At 44.0% G+C, this 20,015-nt stretch overlaps 1 protein-coding gene across 1 annotated transcript in view; it reads right to left on the bottom strand.

Moving 5' to 3' along the window:
* The window catches only part of SLC6A3 (solute carrier family 6 member 3), a 312,104-nt gene that overhangs the window by 39,904 nt on the left and 252,185 nt on the right, over positions 1 to 20,015 (bottom strand). The window contains exon 12 of the mRNA XM_073678618.1: positions 209 to 309. Coding sequence (XP_073534719.1) covers positions 209 to 309 — 101 coding nt within the window. The remainder of the gene's footprint in view (positions 1 to 208; positions 310 to 20,015) is intronic.

Below are 20,015 nucleotides of genomic sequence, written 5' to 3'. Positions count from 1 at the left end.
GCCTGAGAGCACATTGCTGTTCTCGGTGATTGGATTGTCTAATAAATAGTGCAGGCAATTCTTCAGCAGAAAGGTCAATGTCAGCTAGATCGTCTGAATTATGGAAAATTAAACTATATAATACAAATGAAAAATCTAGTGAGATAGATAGATAGATAGATAGATAGATAGATAGATAATTTTGTGACTTTGGATATATAATAATTACCAGGAGAAAACAAGGGCTGACAAACTTCCAACAAAGTCTCCAGTACAATCCCGGTCTCGTTCCAATCATTTCCTTTATATCATCACTAAAGCGACTAACTCCTGTTGAAAATACACACATACATGCATTATAAGCAAACTTTACAAATGTGTTGCAATAGTGTTGCGATGAAGTAAAAAAAAAGATCAAAACAGTCAGTCATATTCTAGGTATGAAAGATAATATCTAAAGGTATAAAAACTGCCTGGCAGACATATATATCTTTAATATTCAAAAAATAAAACACATTTGGTATGGCTTATGTTTGTTGAAAATATGTTTAAGTGGAAGTCAGAATTGAAAGACCAAAAATAATTATTCCTCTGACAGCCATAGTGTTTTATGGCCACTTTAGCCCAAAAGAGCACAACATAATCAAAAGCAACAAAACCTAAGACAGAAACAACATGAACAAATACCCTGCTGTAAGTAAATAAGTAAAAGCATAACTGCATATAAATAAATACGGTACTTAGTAAACACTGTTTTTGAACATAAAAAGCATAAAAGCCATCCCATCAACGTCAAGGTGTGCCCAAATTCGGGATGGTCCTAACCTCTAGTATTAAAACCTTACAGAAGGGCATATGTTCATTTTGTTTCTGTCTTAGGTTTTGTCTGTTTAATGGCCAATGTGAACATGCTCCTATTTAGCATGCGACCAACTTATTCTCCAGTTCATTTTTTTTCTGATTAATTTCAGGTTTCTGGACATTACATTTATATAGATTCCCATTTGCTTTGTGTCCATGTTCGGCACCCACTCCTGTTCAGCCCTTATTCACATTGACATCACTATGATGCAGGGTAAGATTTTAATTCTAGAGGTTAGGACCATCCCGAATTTGGGCACACCTTGATGCTGGTGGGATGGCTTTTATGCCTTTTTATTATGAACGGTGTTTACTAAATACCCATTTTTTGCATGCACTATTGCTTTTACATATTTACTTACAGCAGGGCATATGTTCATTTTGTTTCTGTCTTAGGTTTTGTTATTTTAATGGCCAATGTGAATATGCTCTTGTTTTGCATGCATACCAACTTATACTCCATTTCATTTTTTTCGGTTTATAACCAAAACCCAGTAGCATAGCTACCAGTGGGAGCAAAGGGGTGCAGTCACTGGAGGCCCCTGACCTGGAGGAGCCCTGCTGGAATGACCGCCACCTTTAACAATATCAGCTTGTGCAGCATGACAGTATATTAAACCTATAAAGAAAGACTACACATAACATAAATAATTCAGACATAAATTTATTATTAACATATAAAAGCATTTAAAACATGTACGTGGAGGCGGACTTATAAATATCAATAAAGAAATGAGTGGTTATGTTTACATTTATCCAATGATAAATATACACACTGCTCAAAAAAATAAAGGGAACACTCCAATAACACATCCTAGATCTTAATGAATGAAATATTCTCATTGAATACTTTGTTCTGTACAAAGTTGAATGTGCTGACAGCAAAATCACACAAAAATCATCAATGGAAATCAAATTTATTAACCAATGGAGGCCTGGATTTGGAGTCACCCCCAAAATTAAAGTGGAAAAAACACACTACAGGCTGATCCAACTTTGATGTAATGTCCTTAAAACAAGTCAAAATGAGGCTCAGTATTGTGTGTGGCCTCCACGTGTCTGTATGACCTCCCTTCGACGCCTGGGCATGCTCCTGATGAGGTTGCGGATGGTCTCCTGTGGGACCTCCTCCCAGACCTGGACAGTCTGTGGTGCAATGAGATGTTGGAAGATGGAGCGAGACATGATGTCCTAGATGTGCTCAATCGGATTCTAGTCTGGGGAACGGGCGGGCCAGTCTATAGCTTCAATGCCTTCATCTTGCAGGAACTGATGACACACTCCAGCCACATGAGGTCTGGCATTGTTCTGCATTCGGAGGAACCCAGGGCCAACCGCACCAGCATATGGTCTCACAAGGGGTCTGAGGATCTCATCTTGGTACCTAATGGCAGTCAGGCTACCTCTGGCGAGCACATGGAGGGCTGTGCGGCCCTCCAAAGAAATGCCACCCCACACTATTACTGACCCACTGCCAAACCAGTCATGCTGAAGGATGTTGCAGGCAGATCGCTCTCCACGGCGTCTCCAGACTCTGTCATGTCTGTCAAATATACTCAGTGTGAACCTGCTTTCATCTGTGAAGAGCACAGGGCACCAGTGGCGACTTTGCCAATCCTGGTGTTCTGTGGCAAATGCCAAGCGTCCTGCACGGTGTTGGGTTGTGAGCACAACCCTCATCTGTGGATGTCGGGCCCTCATACCACCCTGATGGAGTCGGTTTCTAACCGTTTGTGCAGACACATGCACATTTGTGGCCTGCTGGAGGTCATTTTGCAGGGCTCTGGCAGTGCTCCTCCTGTTCCTCCTTGCACAAAGGAGGAGGTAGCGGTCCTGCTGCTGGGTTGTTGCCCTCCTATGGCCACCTCCACGTCTCCTGGTGTACTGGCCTGTCTCCTGGTAGCGCCTCCAGCCTCTAGACACTACGCTGACAGACACAGCAAACCTTCTAGCCACAGCTCGTATTGATGTGCCATCCTGGATGAGCTGCACTACCTAAGCAACTTCTGTGGGTTGTAGAGTCTGTCTCATGATACCACGAGTATGAAAGCACAACCAACATTCAAAAGTGACCAAAACATCAACCAGAAAGCATTGGTACTGAAATGTGGTCTGCGGTCCCCACCTGCAGAACCACTCCTTTATTGAGGGTGTCTTGATAATCGCCAATAATTTCCATCAATTGTCTATTCCATTTGCACAACAGCATATGAAATTGATTGTCAATCAGTGTTGCTTCCTAAGTGGACAGTTTGATTTCACAGAAGTTTGATTTACTTGGAGTTATATTCTGTTGTTTAAGTGTTCCCATTATTTTTTTGAGCAGTGTATAACACTATATGCAAATAGCCAATAAAGTGCAATAATAAATATGCAAAAAGTGACTACAAAGTACAAAAGGAATGCTAAATATAATATTCTGCATACTATGGCATACATGATGTGATGAGCGAGAACTAATATGCTCGAGTGCTCGTTGCTCGGGTCGAACAAATTGGAATGCTCAAGTACTCGGTCCGAGTAACGACCCCAATGTAAGTCTATGGGAAACTCAAGCATTTTTCCGGGGGAGCGCCCCCCCGGTGGTCTGCAGAGGGCCTAAAAATTGCCCAAATTGACGGGAACAGTGCTCAACTGACATGGGAACAGCATGGGGAAGACCCCTAGAAGCTTTTCTGACTCCCAGGTCACTGCCGTCAACAAGGTTGTCAGGGATATTATCCCACTTTTACGGACTCACAATAAAACATACAAAAAAGAAATCAAAATGAATTTTCCTGGGAAATATGTTAAGGAACAGCCTTTCAAGGGTAATGACTTTTATATAAGGCAAAATAAATAACCAAAAAAAAAATGCTCCTCCTTGGGCTATGTTCGCACGTAGCGTTTTTGATGGGTTTTTGCACTTTTGCATTGCTTTCAACGGTGAAAAATGTATTCACCAGGAAATGTCATTTTAACATTTTACAACCTTATCTGGCCATGTGGTGTGTGAAACATCATCAGACACATCCTGTTTCATTTATGAAGGAGGGACTTTGAAAGTCACGAACACTATTTTTACAGTCTTACTATTCTTAAAGGGACAGCAGTCGGCGATGCTTTGTTGCTCCCATTATTAAAGAATGTGTCTCCTATACTGTTATTGGGTATGTAGTGACTTCAAGGGCTATCAAAAATTTGGACACAACCCAATACCCCTTTGAAGGGACATAGAGGAGGGTCTCAGTAAAAAAAATATTCCCATTATAAAGGAGTGGGACTCCTATAGTGGTAATGCCCATGCTGTGACTGCAAGGGCTGCCAAAATTTGGAAAAAAAAACACTAACAATTTAAAGACGCATAGAACAGGGCCACAGTACCGACATATTCCCATTAGAAAGGAGACAGTCTGCTATACAGTTATAGGGTATGCAGTGAGTCCAATGGCTGACAAAATTTAGGAAAAACCCTACTAACAATTTAAAGACACATGGAGTTGATCTACAGTAACGAGTATGACATGCTCCCATTAAAAATGAGTGAGTCTCCCATATTGTTTGCCTATGGAGTGAATGTAATGGCTGCCAAAAATGTGGAGTAACTCCAGTGTTCCTTGCAAGAGATGTAGAGGTCGGAAGACATCCTAAAAACAATGTTCCCATTATTAGGAAGTGGGTCTCCAATACTGCTTGCCTATGCAGTGAATCCAACGGCTGTCAAAAATTTGGAGGCACTCCAATGCCCCTTGTAAGAGACGTAGAAGTTGGAGGGCCTTCTGAAAAAATGTTCCCATTATTAGGAAGTGGGTCTCCAATACTGTTTGCCTATGCAATGAATGCAATGGCTGCCAAAAATTTGGAGGCACTCCAATACCCCTTGCAAGAGATGTAGTGGTCGGAGGGCCTCCTGAAAACAATGTTCCCATTATTAGGAAGTGGATCTCCCATACTGTTTGCCTATGCAGTGAATGCAATGGCTGTCAAAAATTTGAAGGCACTCCAATGCCCCTTGCAAGAGACATAGAGGTCGGAGGGCCTCCTGAAAACAATGTTCCCATTATTAGGAAGTGGGTCTCCCATTGTGTTTGCTTATGTAGTGAATGCAACGGCTGACAAAAATTTGGAGGAACTCCAATGCCCTTTGCAAGAGACATAGATATGGTGATATGGTAGATGGTGGTGAAATGGAGGAGGATATGGAGGATGAGGATGAGAAGAAGGAGGAAGACAAGAGCAAATAGACAAAATCAGGAAGCATATACCCATGTCTGGGAGTGAAGATAGAAGTGCATGGAATAGAGTTAGATCTCCCAAAAAAAACCACTGTATTTCAGTTTATGTTATGCTGCTATCATTCGTGGTGTTGAGAAGCCTGGCCCAATCCAGCCCTTGTTCATTTCTATAAGAGTCAGCCTGTCATCATTTTCAGTTGACAGGCGGATGCGTCTATCGATTATAATTCCACCGGGGGCACTAAAAGCCCGCTCTGACAAAACGCTAGCGGCAAGGCAGGCCAGGACCTCTAAGACATAGAGAGCTAGTTAATGCCACGTGTCCAACTTGGATACCCAATAATTATAAAGCACAGAGGAATCATGGAGGATGTTGGTACGGTCGGCAAGGTACTTCCTCACCATCTTCCGAAACTTTTCCCTCCTTGGGAGAGTACCCTGCGCCTCAGGGCCTGTGCGATTGGGAGGGTCTGAGAAAACTGTCCCAGAACTTTGACAATGTTCCCCTGCCTCTGCTGGATTGCATTTGTGTCTCACTCTCCTGTACTCCTTGGTTGTCCAACGAACTGTGACCCCTGCAGCCAGCGTTTTCAGATGGGAATTTTTTAAATAATTCCACAACAAGGGCCTTCTCGTACTGCAACATTTCATTAGGCCTAACCTGCAAGGGAATAAGAGACAGAAAGTTCTCCTTGTAAAGTGGGTCTAGAAGTGTCACCAACCAGTAATAACTGTCACCCAAAATTTGGACAACGCGAGGGTCACGGGAAAGGCAGCGTAACATAAACTCGGCCATGTGTGCCAGACTGCTAACAGGCAAGACTTTCGAGTCCTCACCAAGAGGACAACTGACCATGCTCTCCTCCTCATCCTCCTCCTCCCTGTCCTCAGGCCATCCAGGCTGAACAGACGGTATCACAGTTGTGCAGGTAGTACCGTTTATAGTGCAGGAAACTAGCTCCTGTTCTTCCTCCTCCTCCTCTTCCTCATTGTCACCCATTCCACGTTGGGATGAGATGAGGCTGGGCTGTGTGGAATCACCCTGTATGGTTCCTTGTTCCATCTCATCGTGCTCCGCCTGCAATGCATCCTCTTTAATTGTGAGCATAGAGCGTTTCAGAAGACAGAGAAGCAGGATGGTGATGCTAATTATGGTGTTATTGCCGCTCACCATCTTGGTGGAGTCCTCAAAGTTTTGGAGGATGGTACAGATGTCTGACATCCATGTCCACTCCTGAGGTCTTATGTGTGGACTCTGACCTGAATACCGATGGCCTTGTTGATGCTGGTAGTCAACAACTGCCCTCTTCTGCTCACAAATCCTTCCCAACATCTGCAATGTAAAGTTCCAATACGTGGGGACATCACAGATCAGTCAGTGAGCTGGAAGCTGCAAACGCTGCTGAAGCACGGCAAGGGCGGCTGAAGCTGTAGTTGACTTTTTAAAATGGGCACACAGGTAGCGTACTTTAACAAGCAGATCCATCAGATCCGGATAGGTTTTGAGAAACCGCTGAACCATGAGGTTAAGCACATGGGCTAGGCATGGTACATGTGTGAGCTCACCTAAGAGCCGCCACCAGGTTCCGCCCATTGTCACACAGAAACATGCCTGGCTGTAGGGTCAGCGGTCTCAGCCTCAGATCTGCCTGCTCTTTCAGAGATGCTCACAACTCTTCAGCGTTGTGCGGTTTGTCACCTAAGCATATTAGCTTCAGCACAGCCTGTTGCCGCTTGGCTGAGGCAGCACTGCAGTGCTTCCAGATTCCGACTGATGTGGTAATTTCAGAGATGGAGGCTGAAGAGGAAGAGAAGGTTCAGGAGCTGTAGAATGTGGGGGCAACCCTGATTGACCTAGGGCCTGCAATCCTCAGCGTCAGGAGGACGTCTTCTGTCCCAAGGTCTGACTGGGTCCCGGCTTCCACTATATTAACCCAGTGTGCCATCAGCGAAATGTACCGTCCCTGCCCAAAAACACTTGTCCACGTGTCCGTGGTTAGGTGGACTTTCCCCACTAACTGCATTGTTGAGGGCACGGCTAATGTTGTGGGACATGTGCTCGTGTAATGCAGGGGCGGCACACCAGGAGAAATATTGGTGGCTGGGGACCGAGTACCAAGGGACGGCCACCGCCATCAGGTTGCGGAAAGCTTCAGTCTCCATGAGCCTAAAAGGCAACATTTTGAGCGTAAGCAGTCGCGAAATGTGTGAATTTAGTAGTGTGGCCTGCGGGGCATTGGCTGCGTATTTGTGCTTGCGTTCCAAAGACTGGGGTAGGGACAGCTGAACGCTGCGCTGGGACAAAGACTTGGACGTGCTTACTGATGGTGCTAGTTCAGAGTGTGCAACGACAAGTGCAGGGCGGGAGGCATCTTCGTATGCGCCATGGACAGGGACTGACATGCACACACAACAGCGGAAGAAGCAATGGTGTTACCCACAGACACTGTTTCTGGACCCTGGGGTTCGGCACACTTAGTCGGGTGCTTTGCTGCCATGTGCCTGATCATGCTGGTGGTGGTGGTTAGTAGAGATGAGAGGTGTTCGTCTAGAACTGTTCGCCAATCTCAAATTCTAGCTGTTTTGGGCGGTGTTCGAGTCGTTCGACGAACCCGAACGATTTGCAAAAAATTAGGCTGTTCGAGGTTATGTTCGATAACTGTTCGTGCACCAAAAGCGTGTCCTGCATGTCTGGCGCTATTTATAGCACCAATCATGCAGGGATTGTCTGCCACTCACTGTAATGCCACAGCCATGGTGGTTGTGGCATTACAGTGATTGCCCAAATCGATGGGAACAGAGCTCACAATGAAACATGAAAAGCCGGCAATTCAGCAGCGGCATACACTGACAGCGTGGGAAAATTCTCCTGCACTCACCGCATGCGCAGGAGAATTTTCCCACGCTGTCAGTGACGTGCATGAGGTGAGCTGAGTTCATTGGACATGAACTCGGCTCATCTGGATGCCGTCACAGCCAGACACTGAGGAGCACAAGCATGCCTGCGCTTCTCAGTGTCTGCCGCATGGCAAGCTGGATGGCAGCGTTCTGCTGCGATCCAGCCTGTCATGTCAATGTAGCAGAGCAGAAGCTGTCGTGGGAACCATGGAAAGGTAAGGATGATGTTGCTTTATTATTTTACTTTTATTACAGGAGATCGTTGGCTTCAGCTGGAATGGGCGTGATGGTAAGTATGGTTTAATTTAGAACGATAAAGAATTGTGTGTTTATTTCAATTAAAGGACTTTATTCTGGGTGTTTGTGTTTTTTTGTAACTTTGACTATGGGGTTAGTAATGGGGGTGTCTTATAGACGCCTCTCCATTACTAACCTGGGCTTGATGTCAGCTGGCATTATAAGCTGACATCAACCCCAGCCCTATTACCCCACTGCCACCGCTACAGGGCAGTGGGAAGAGCGAGAGTAAGTGCCAGAACTGGCGCATCCTATGGATGCGCCATTTCTGGGGCGGCTGACGGCTGGTGTTTCTAGCCTGGGAGGGGGCCAATATTCATGGCACCCTTCCTGGGCTATTAATATCAGCCCCCAGCTGTCTGCCTAGCCTTTGCTAGCTATTAAAATAGGGGGGACCCCACGTCATTTTTTTGGGGTCCCCCATTTTAATAGCTAGTAAAGGCTAGGTATTCAGCTGGGGGCTGATATTAGTAGCCTGGGAAGCTCCATGGGTATTACCCCCTTCCCAGGCTTCAAACATCTGCCCCAGCTGTCTGCTTAACCTCCGCTAGAGACTAAAATTACGGGGAACCCCACGCCAATTTTTTTTTTTAATAAATCCTTTATTTTAACACTAAATGACAAGTACAGTAATCAACACTATCACTGTACTTCTTACATATGTCACTGACATGTTTCTATCTATCTAATCTATGTGTGATGCTCTATTCTTTCTGTTATAAATTGTCGGGTACCGATGCTGAATTGCCGGCCTGCTTTTTTAAAGAGACGGTGCATGAAAACACTAATATTTTTTTTAATAAATCCTTTACACTAAATGACAAGTACAGTAACCAACACTGTCACTGTACTTCTTATATATGTGACTGACATGTTTCTATCTATCTAATCTATGTGTGATGCTCTATTCCTTCTTGTCTAAATTGTCGGGTACCGGTGTATGCCGCTGCTGAATTGCTGGCCGGCTTTATTAAAGAGAGTGTCTTCTGAGCAGTTTGTCAGCTTTTGGACACCTTTGAATGTATTTTCTATGTGTTTCTATGTGTTTTTGTTTGCCTGCCATTGGTTTTAACGGTGTTCGACGGTGTTCTAAGCTGTTCGACGAACAGTTCCTCGAACATCCCGGTGTTCGACGAACCGAACCGAACCCGAACACTACGGAGGTGGCTCAACACTAGTGGTCAGGCTGCTAGTTTTGCTACCCCTGCTGATGCTGGCCTGGCAGGTGGTGCAAATTGCCTTTTTGGGGTTATCTGCAGTGTCTTTAAAAAACAACCAGACTCGGGAAGACCTAACAGTTGTACTGGCTACTTCCGTTGTGTTGGTGTTATGAGGAACGCTTTCGAGCCTTATGTGTGCGGCCACCACACTGCTTCTTCCTGCCTGTTGTAGTGCTACGCCTCCCTCCCCCGTGTGCTGCTGTTCCCACTCTCTATGTCCCCCTGCCAGGTTAGGTTAGTTATTATATCATCCACCACCTCGTCTTCCACTTCCACACCCTGATCCTCCTCCTGACTTTCTGGCAATTGTGTCTCATCATCATCATGCACCTCTTGCGACAGTAATTGCACTTTCCCACCGTTTCCTTCATGTGACCATGACTACTCTAATATTTTGATTAAACACCTAGACAAAATATCACATGAGGGGCCTAATAAATAGAGACAACCAGCAGACACACAACCCCCCTAAAAAATAACTTTTATTAATAATCTCTAAAAAGGACCTAAGAGTCAATAGACAAACAACAATAATACTCTAAATGATAGGACATATAGAATCAGGTAATACACCGACCGGGAGGGAATACAAATTAAAGCTGTCCCTGTTATGTCCCTAAATCCTGTCCCTACCTGACAGCGGAGGTTGGCACCCTAATTTGTACTTCGTGGCGCCCCCGCTCAACGTCGGTATCCCTAATGTCCCTACAAGGACCCTTGTCTTAAATTAAACAAAACCACAATAGTGAGAAAGGGTAGAAAAAGTGAACGTATAAGTACAGAAGCCGATAATAAGTCAATGATTATAGATGGCCAAATTCATTTGGTCGGGTAAACATAAATGCACTAGGGTAGAGGAGCACAGTGCTTGTTTTTCCATAGCCAAATCAAATCAAATAGCAGCCAGAGCAGTCAAATATGGACACATGCTCCACTTTGATAATCCAGCTATATACCTCAAAAGGGGCTCCAAAAACAGAATCCCACCCAGGTAAATGTCTCCCCATACATCAAATGGGATTTAAGTATTGGTATTTGAAAAAGCATAATATCTATATCAAAGTATCAGGTCCAGACTCTATCTGTCATAGATGTACATAATAGTAGACAGAAAGAAAGACACATCATTATTAGTCCCTATACCTTTTCAAATAACTAGAAAATAGTAATCAGAATATAAATATCCATTAGTAAGTAAACAATAGCACTTAACCTTGATGGTCCCTAGTCCCAACAGTCAAAAAATAGATTATCGAAAGAGAGACACTCATCATTGTTAGTCCCCATTCCTTTTCAAAAGACTAGAAAATGGCAATCAGAATATACATTTTCATTAGTAAATAAACAGTAACACTAAACCTTAATGGTCCCCAATTCCAGCAGTCAGAAAGTAGATATCATTAATAAGTAAAAAAATGACACTTATCCTTAGTAGTCCCAACGCGTTTCCCCCTAGTTTCCACCAGGGTTCATCAGGGGATCTGGGGAGGACTTCAATCCCTCACCCCAGATTGCCAGACAATGCTGCATGTGTAGGGAATTCCTGCCCATATACCTCCCTTATAAACTCAGCTCAGCCCCACAATTAGTAATAATCGCAAAAGCCTGTGTACTGCTGTCATCGTACACATGTCCGGCGTCCACCGCCAAATGCAGGTCCGTGGACCGCACATGGAACGCACGCACCCGGAAGTGACGATATGCGAATGACGCCCACCGGAAATGACGTCACCAGACTGCATCAGAATATCTGAAGCGCATCTGGAACGCACGCACCCGGAAGTAACGGTGCCTAACTGGCGTCCACCGGGATATGATGTCATCCAAATGTGGCGGTACATGGTTAGGAGGCAAGGTCTGCACCCATCCCCATAAACGTTTGTCAGTGGTTGTCATGGTAGCCAGCAATGCAAACACCGGCCAGACGGGCACACCTCCCACCAACATACCCCATATACTTAAAGTGCCATAGACGGACAGGTCGGCACCAGGGCTAAGATGTCCAGAAGTTATTCAGCGCAAAGTAAATATATACGCTGTACATCGGGGGACAAAAGCATTCAGTGTATAATAAACAGGAAGGTTGGAGTCTGACTATTATATAATTAAAGTGTTATCCACATATTACAATGTTGTTTATCATCCACAGAGTATTTAACACTGTTAGAGTAGGAGAAAAATAAGTCCCAGAAATATAAATACATATTTAACCACAATGGGTATATACATATGGTGATCATTAGACCAATACCATATAGGCTGGTTCTATTCGGCCCCTAATATCACATTCTTGGAATCAGATAAAACTCGAGAAGCTCAACTGTTCATTAATGCCCCCAGGGGCCATTGACTCCATCCAAAAGATCCAACGGGCCTCCCGTTGGAGTATTTTTTTATTCCAGTCACCCTGCCTGATTGACCGTGCCACAACCTCCAAAACCCTAAACGAAATGCATCTCACATCACCCCCATGTTTAGATATTACATGTCTGGCGAGTGGTGTATCTCTGCCATGCCTAACGTCTCCAAGGTGCTCGCCTATCTGGACGCGTAATTCACGTTTCGTTTTCCCGATATAATCCATTGGACACGTACACGTGCAGAGGTACACCACTCCTGACGTTTTGCAGTTGGCGAAATCTTTCATCTCGTATGTGCGTTTAGTCACTGCACTCACAAAACTCTTTGAAGGTGTGACAAATTTACAGAAGGAGCAGTGACCACATCTGAACGTACCCTTAGACCTACTTCTCAACCATGTGACCTCCTTCATCTGAGGCGTAAAGTGACTGTGTACGACTGTATCCTTCACGGATCTCCCCCTCCTATATGTAACCGAGGGTGTTTTTGGGACCAAGCCCGCCACATCCGGATCTGCTCGTAGGATCCCCCAGTATTTTTCAAGAATGCCCATTACTTTTCTTGACTGATCATCATAGGTACCTATCAGTCGTGTGATGGACTCAGAGTTGCATCTGTCTCTTGGAGTGAGGAGGGACGATCTATCTGTCGTCCTTGCCTGTTGATATGCCTTATCTATTACTCCTTCAGGATAACCCCTAGTTCTAAGCCTATGAGATAGATTACATGACTCAGATTGAAAGTCATTCCACGAGGAACAGTTCCTCCGCACCCTAAGGAACTGTCCCTTAGGAATGCCTCTTTTTAGAGGCGGAGGATGGAAGCTCCCCCACTCTAGAAGGCTATTGGTCGCAGAAGGTTTACGATACAGTGAAGTTTTTAAAGTGCCATCACCATTTCTTGAGATTTTTAAATCAAGGAAGGAGATCTCGTCCACTCCCACCTCGCATGTGAAGGATAGTCCAAAAGGGTTTACATTCAGATGTGTCACGAACGTCCGAAAAGATGCCTCATCCTCTGCCCACAGGACGAGGATGTCGTCAATATATCTGCCCCAGAAAAGTATCCGTGGGGCCCAGATGACATCCTCGTCTCTGAACACAACAGTATCCTCCCACCAACCCAGGAGCAGATTAGCGTACGTAGGGGCACAAGGGCTCCCCATCGCTGTGCCCCTGAGTTGGTGGTAGTATCTCCCATTGTATAGAAAAAAATTATGTCGTAGTACAAAATCCAAAAGTTCCAGGAGAAATTTATTGTGTGGCCTCAGGTGTGTCCCTCTACTTTTCAAATAGCATTCAACGGCTGTTAAGCCCACTTCGTGTCGAATGCTACTATACAAAGCCTCAACATCAATTGAGGCCAAAATCGTATTGGAATCAATGGACACACCTTCTAGTTTGTTCAAAAGGTCCATAGTATCCCTCAGATATGATGGGAGGGCTAGGACAAATGGTCTCAAGACCTTATCCAAATACACACTCGAATTTTGGCACAGGGCATCAATCCCTGCAACAATAGGTCTTCCCTTAAGGGGGCTGATGCCCTTGTGTATCTTGGGAAGTGCATAGAACGTCGCTGTTACAGGCCATTTCGGAATGAGAAAATCATATTCATTTTTCGAGAGCAGATTCATTGTCAGTGCACATGACAGAATCTTAGATAGTCCCACCATATATTCACTGCTGGGATCCTTCCGTAAGACTTCGTATGTGGACACATCTGATAGGAGACCCTGACACATTTCAATGTACTGGGTGTCGTCCAAGACAACAATGTTGCCGCCCTTATCAGAGGGCTTCAGCACTACTGCATTATTAGCACCCAGGGATTCCAACGCCCTTTTTTCCCCCAAAGACAAATTAGAACGTGCTGGTTCATATCTTGGGTTAATATTGCAGATCTCTTCAGAAACCAATTTAAGGAAGATATCGATGCCCCCTATGTCACCGACTGGGGGCATCCTAGTGCTCCTAGGTTTCAGATCAGAGAAGGGTCCGAGGCCAGAACTCCTCTGTCCCTCCTCTGATAATTCTGATAATGTTAACACGTCCGGAAGATCCTCCAGGGATATGTCCAAATGTTGGCACTTCAATCTGTCATTATGCAGAAAAAACTTTCTCCATTTTAATTTTCTGGTAAAGAGGTTAATATCTTTTATCCAAGAAAAAGGGTCAAATCTCGTTGTTGGGACAAATGTGAGGCCTTTCCGGAGGACAGACCTCTCACAATCAGACAAAGCATAAGAAGATATATTAATTATCTGGTTTTCACTATCCTCTGGAAAATCATTAGTCCTATAACCCACTACCTGTGTGTTTGGGGCCCAGTGCGTTCCCGCAGTTTGTAAGGAAGGAGGCCCCTTGTTTCTAAAAAAGACGATGAGGAAGAGGAGGACTGTGCAGGTGGGGATATAAGACTGCCCCCTCTTTGTTCCAAAATTTGTCCCTGCCATCTCCTTTGATCGCCCCTCCTCCCTCGTCCCCTACCTCTACGGTTGGCCTTACCACCGAGGTGCCTTAATCCCCCTTCAGCGTCTGAGGACTCAGGGTCGGAGGAGGAGATATCTACAGGGAAATTAGCCCCCTCACTTAGGCCCGGATAGGCACGCTTTTCACGAAAGTCTGCACAGTCCCTCAAAAACCTCTTATGTTTTCCGTCTTTGATATTCAGTTGAAAGCGTTCAACCGCAGTTTTTAGATTATCCTCCTTGTTAGAAAAATCAGGGTTAGTCCTATGTTTCAATACTTCCTCAGTTAGCTCTCTCAGTCTACTAGAAGTTCTTTCCAATGTTATTTTTTCCTCATTCAATAGAATCTGCATAAACCTAACGGAGGAAGCTGTAGACTCCTCCTCCCACCTAGACAACAGACCCGGAGTTCTACACCTTTGTGCTGGTGCAATGTGTATTCTCAGGCCTCTTGGGACTATTTTTTGTTTAATATAACTCTCAAGGGATTGTACCTCCCACCAAGATTTAATGTTGTCTTTAAACGCACTCAGGAGCTCAATAAACACTGCTTTTAGGGTAGGAGTTGCTGAGGAGCTATTCTCCAATTCAGCTTCAGAAAAAACCTCTCGAGCATCATCCATCCATTTATTAGTATCAAAAGGGCCTGATAAGAAGCCAGCCATACTAGAAAATCAATTAAACACCTAGACAAAATATCACATGAGGGGCCTAATAAATAGAGACAACCAGCAGACACACAGCCCCCCTAAAAAATAACTTTTATTAATAATCTCTAAAAAGGACCTAAGAGTCCATAGACAAACAACAATAATACTCTAAATGATAGGACATATAGAATGAGGTAATACACCGACCGGGAGGGAATACAAATTAAAGCTGTCCCTGTTATGTCCCTAAATCCTGTCCCTACCTGACAGCGGAGGTTGGCACCCTAATTTGTACTTCGTGGCGCCCCCGCTCAACGTCGGTATCCCTAATGTCCCTACAAGGACCCTTGTCTTAAATTAAACAAAACCACAATAGTGAGAAAGGGTAGAAAAAGTGAACGTATAAGTACAGAAGCCGATAATAAGTCAATGATTATAGATGGCCAAATTCATTTGGTCGGGTAAACATAAATGCTCTAGGGTAGAGGAGCACAGTGCTTGTTTTTCCATAGCCAAATCAAATCAAATAGCAGCCAGAGCAGTCAAATATGGACACATGCTCCACTTTGATAATCCAGCTATATACCTCAAAAGGGGCTCCAAAAACAGAATCCCACCCAGGTAAATGTCTCCCCATACATCAAATGGGATTTAAGTATTGGTATTTGAAAAAGCATAATATCTATATCAAAGTATCAGGTCCAGACTCTATCTGTCATAGATGTACATAATAGTAGACAGAAAGAAAGACACTTATCATTATTAGTCCCTATACCTTTTCAAATAACTAGAAAATAGTAATCAGAATATAAATATCCATTAGTAAGTAAACAATAGCACTTAACCTTGATGGTCCCTAGTCCCAACAGTCAAAAAATAGATTATCGAAAGAGAGACACTCATCATTGTTAGTCCCTATTCCTTTTCAAAAGACTAGAAAATGGCAATCAGAATATACATTTTCATTAGTAAATAAACAGTAACACTAAACCTTAATGGTCCCCAATTCCAGCAGTCAGAAAGTAGATATCATTAATAAGTAAAAAAATGACACTTATCCTTAGTAGTCCCAACGCGTTTCCCCCTAGTTTCCACCAGGGTTCATCAGGGGATCTGGGGAGGACTTCAATCCCTCACCCCAGATTGCCAGACAATGCTGCATGTGTAGGGAATTCCTGCCCATATACCTCCCATATAAACTCAGCTCAGCCCCACAATTAGTAATAATCGCAAAAGCCTGAGTACTGCTGTCATCGTACACATGTCCGGCGTCCACCGCCAAATGCAGGTCCGTGGACCGCACATGGAACGCACGCACCCGGAAGTGACGATATGCTAACGACGCCCACCGGAAATGACGTCACCAGACTGCATCAGAATATCTGAAGCGCATCTGGAACGCACGCACCCGGAAGTAACGGTGCCTAACTGGCGTCCACCGGGATATGATGTCATCCAAATGTGGCGGTACATGGTTAGGAGGCAAGGTCTGCACCCATCCCCATAAACGTTTGTCAGTGGTTGTCATGGTAGCCAGCAATGCAAACACTGGCCAGACGGGCACACCTCCCACCAACATACCCCATATACTTAAAGTGCCATAGACGGACAGGTCGGCACCAGGGCTAAGATGTCCAGAAGTTATTCAGCGCAAAGTAAATATATACGCTGTACATCGGGGGACAAAAGCATTCAGTATATAATAAACAGGAAGGTTGGAGTCTGACTATTATATAATTAAAGTGTTATCCACATATTACAATGTTGTTTATCATCCACAGAGTATTTAACACTGTTAGAGTAGGAGAAAAATAAGTCCCAGAAATATAAATACATATTTAACCACAATGGGTATATACATATGGTGATCATTAGACCAATACCATATAGGCTGGTTCTATTCGGCCCCTAATATCACATTCTTGGAATCAGATAAAACTCGAGAAGCTCAACTGTTAATCAGGCAGGGTGACTGGAATAAAAAAATACTCCAACGGGAGGCCCGTTGGATCTTTTGGATGGAGTCAATGGCCCCTGGGGGCATTAATGAACAGTTGAGCTTCTCGAGTTTTATCTGATTCCAAGAATGTGATATTAGGGGCCGAATAGAACCAGCCTATATGGTATTGGTCTAATGATCACCATATGTATATACCCATTGTGGTTAAATATGTATTTATATTTCTGGGACTTATTTTTCTCCTACTCTAACAGTGTTAAATACTCTGTGGATGATAAACAACATTGTAATATGTGGATAACACTTTAATTATATAATAGTCAGACTCCAACCTTCCTGTTTATTATATACTGAATGCTTTTGTCCCCCGATGTACAGCGTATATATTTACTTTGCGCTGAATAACTTCTGGACATCTTAGCCCTGGTGCCGACCTGTCCGTCTATGGCACTTTAAGTATATGGGGTATGTTGGTGGGAGGTGTGCCCGTCTGGCCGGTGTTTGCATTGCTGGCTATCATGACAACCACTGACAAACGTTTATGGGGATGGGTGCAGACCTTGCCTCCTAACCATGTACCGCCACATTTGGATGACATCATATCCCGGTGGACGCCAGTTAGGCACCGTTACTTCCGGGTGCGTGCGTTCCAGATGCGCTTCAGATATTCTGATGCAGTCTGGTGACGTCATTTCCGGTGGGCGTCATTAGCATATCGTCACTTCCGGGTGCGTGCGTTCCATGTGCGGTCCACGGACCTGCATTTGGCGGTGGACGCCGGACATGTGTACGATGACAGCAGTACACAGGCTTTTGCGATTATTACTAATTGTGGGGCTGAGCTGAGTTTATAAGGGAGGTATATGGGCAGGAATTCCCTACACATGCAGCATTGTCTGGCAATCTGGGGTGAGGGATTGAAGTCCTCCCCAGATCCCCTGATGAACCCTGGTGGAAACTAGGGGGAAACGCGTTGGGACTACTAAGGATAAGTGTCATTTTTTTACTTATTAATGATATCTACTTTCTGACTGCTGGAATTGGGGACCATTAAGGTTTAGTGTTACTGTTTATTTACTAATGAAAATGTATATTCTGATTGCCATTTTCTAGTCTTTTGAAAAGGAATAGGGACTAACAATGATGAGTGTCTCTCTTTCGATAATCTATTTTTTGACTGTTGGGACTAGGGACCATCAAGGTTAAGTGCTATTGTTTACTTACTAATGGATATTTATATTCTGATTACTATTTTCTAGTTATTTGAAAAGGTATAGGGACTAATAATGATAAGTGTCCTTCTTTCTGTCTACTATTATGTACATCTATGACAGATAGAGTCTGGACCTGATACTTTGATATAGGTATTATGCTTTTTCAAATACCAATACTTAAATCCCATTTGATGTATGGGGAGACATTTACCTGGGTGGGATTCTGTTTTTGGAGCCCCTTTTGAGGTATATAGCTGGATTATCAAAGTGGAGCATGTGTCCATATTTGACTGCTCTGGCTGCTATTTGATTTGATTTGGCTATGGAAAAACAAGCACTGTGCTCCTCTACCCTAGAGCATTTATGTTTACCCGACCAAATGAATTTGGCCATCTATAATCATTGACTTATTATCGGCTTCTGTACTTATACGTTCACTTTTTCTACCCTTTCTCACTATTGTGGTTTTGTTTAATTTAAGACAAGGGTCCTTGTAGGGACATTAGGGATACCGACGTTGAGCGGGGGCGCCACGAAGTACAAATTAGGGTGCCAACCTCCGCTGTCAGGTAGGGACAGGATTTAGGGACATAACAGGGACAGCTTTAATTTGTATTCCCTCCCGGTCGGTGTATTACCTGATTCTATATGTCCTATCATTTAGAGTATTATTGTTGTTTGTCTATGGACTCTTAGGTCCTTTTTAGAGATTATTAATAAAAGTTATTTTTTAGGGGGTCTGTGTGTCTGCTGGTTGTCTCTACTCTAATATTTTGGCATCGCTACACGCGATCTCCTCTTGATTCACTTGAAGCTGGTCGGGCGAGAGGCCCGAATCTATAAATGGAAAAGTGAACAGCTCTTCTGAGTGTCCAAGTGTAGGATCAGTTGTCTCCGGGCACTCAGCATGGTGGGAGGAAGGAGTATCAAGGTGAGGAATATGCAGTCCAGACTCATGACTACTTGACCGTGTGAAAGACAGGGTGGTACTGGTGGTGACAAATTAACTGGAAGCATTATCTGCTATCCAACCAACAACCTTTTGACACTGCTCTGGGTTCAATAGTGGTGTACTGAGGTCCCCTATTAATTGGGACAGGAAGGTTGAGTGACAAGATATGGGTGTTTGATGTGGCACAATTTCAGCTTGCCCACGTCCTCGGCCTCTGCATGCACCATCACCTGTAATTTACTAATAGTATTCTTCACAGACACCTAATATGAATAGCTTGACCGACACACTGCAACAAAATGAAAATGGAAGAAATGGCTGATTTTGGAACACTGTTATAGGTGATATGTCTGAAAGAGAACCATGGTTTTAAATAGCAGGCCTGTAATTTACTAATACTATTCATCACAGACACCTAGTGTGAATATCTTGACCGACACACTGCAAAAGAATGGAAAAGGAGGCCAATATTTTCCACGTGCAGTTCAAATTTCTGGATTTTTATCTCTGAAATATGAAACAGATCTGGCTGTATTCTGCAGTGCTAACAAACAAATGGAGCAGAAAAATGGTGTACTCTGGATTTCTTTTTAAGCAAATAACCAGGATTAAGATAAAAAAAAATTTGCCCTGGCCCCTGGTATCTGGGGCTATGTCTAAAATATCTGTAATTATTACAGCAGCAGCAGACAGGATGTTCAATGGACCCTCTTGCACTATATGCACTGCAGTCTGCCACATAACTGCCTGCCTGCCTAACTCCTGCTATCACCACTGAATATATGCAGCTGGATTAGTCCTCAGAAGGACTGTTAGTTCAAATGGATATATACGTATATATATATATGTTATGAAATACCTATACTAACTATAAACAAACAAATCTCTCCCTGACTCAGCAGCACTTCTCTCTACTCTGCCTGATTCCGGGGTAGACTG

The sequence above is a fragment of the Phyllobates terribilis genome, unplaced genomic scaffold (assembly GCF_046119375.1).
Source record: "Phyllobates terribilis strain yellow unplaced genomic scaffold, ASM4611937v1 Scaffold_4__5_contigs__length_816908805, whole genome shotgun sequence".
In the NCBI taxonomy this organism is placed as follows: Eukaryota; Metazoa; Chordata; class Amphibia; order Anura; family Dendrobatidae; genus Phyllobates; species Phyllobates terribilis.
Note: the sequence above shows the minus strand (reverse complement) of the source record. Positions and strands in the feature narration are given on the sequence as shown.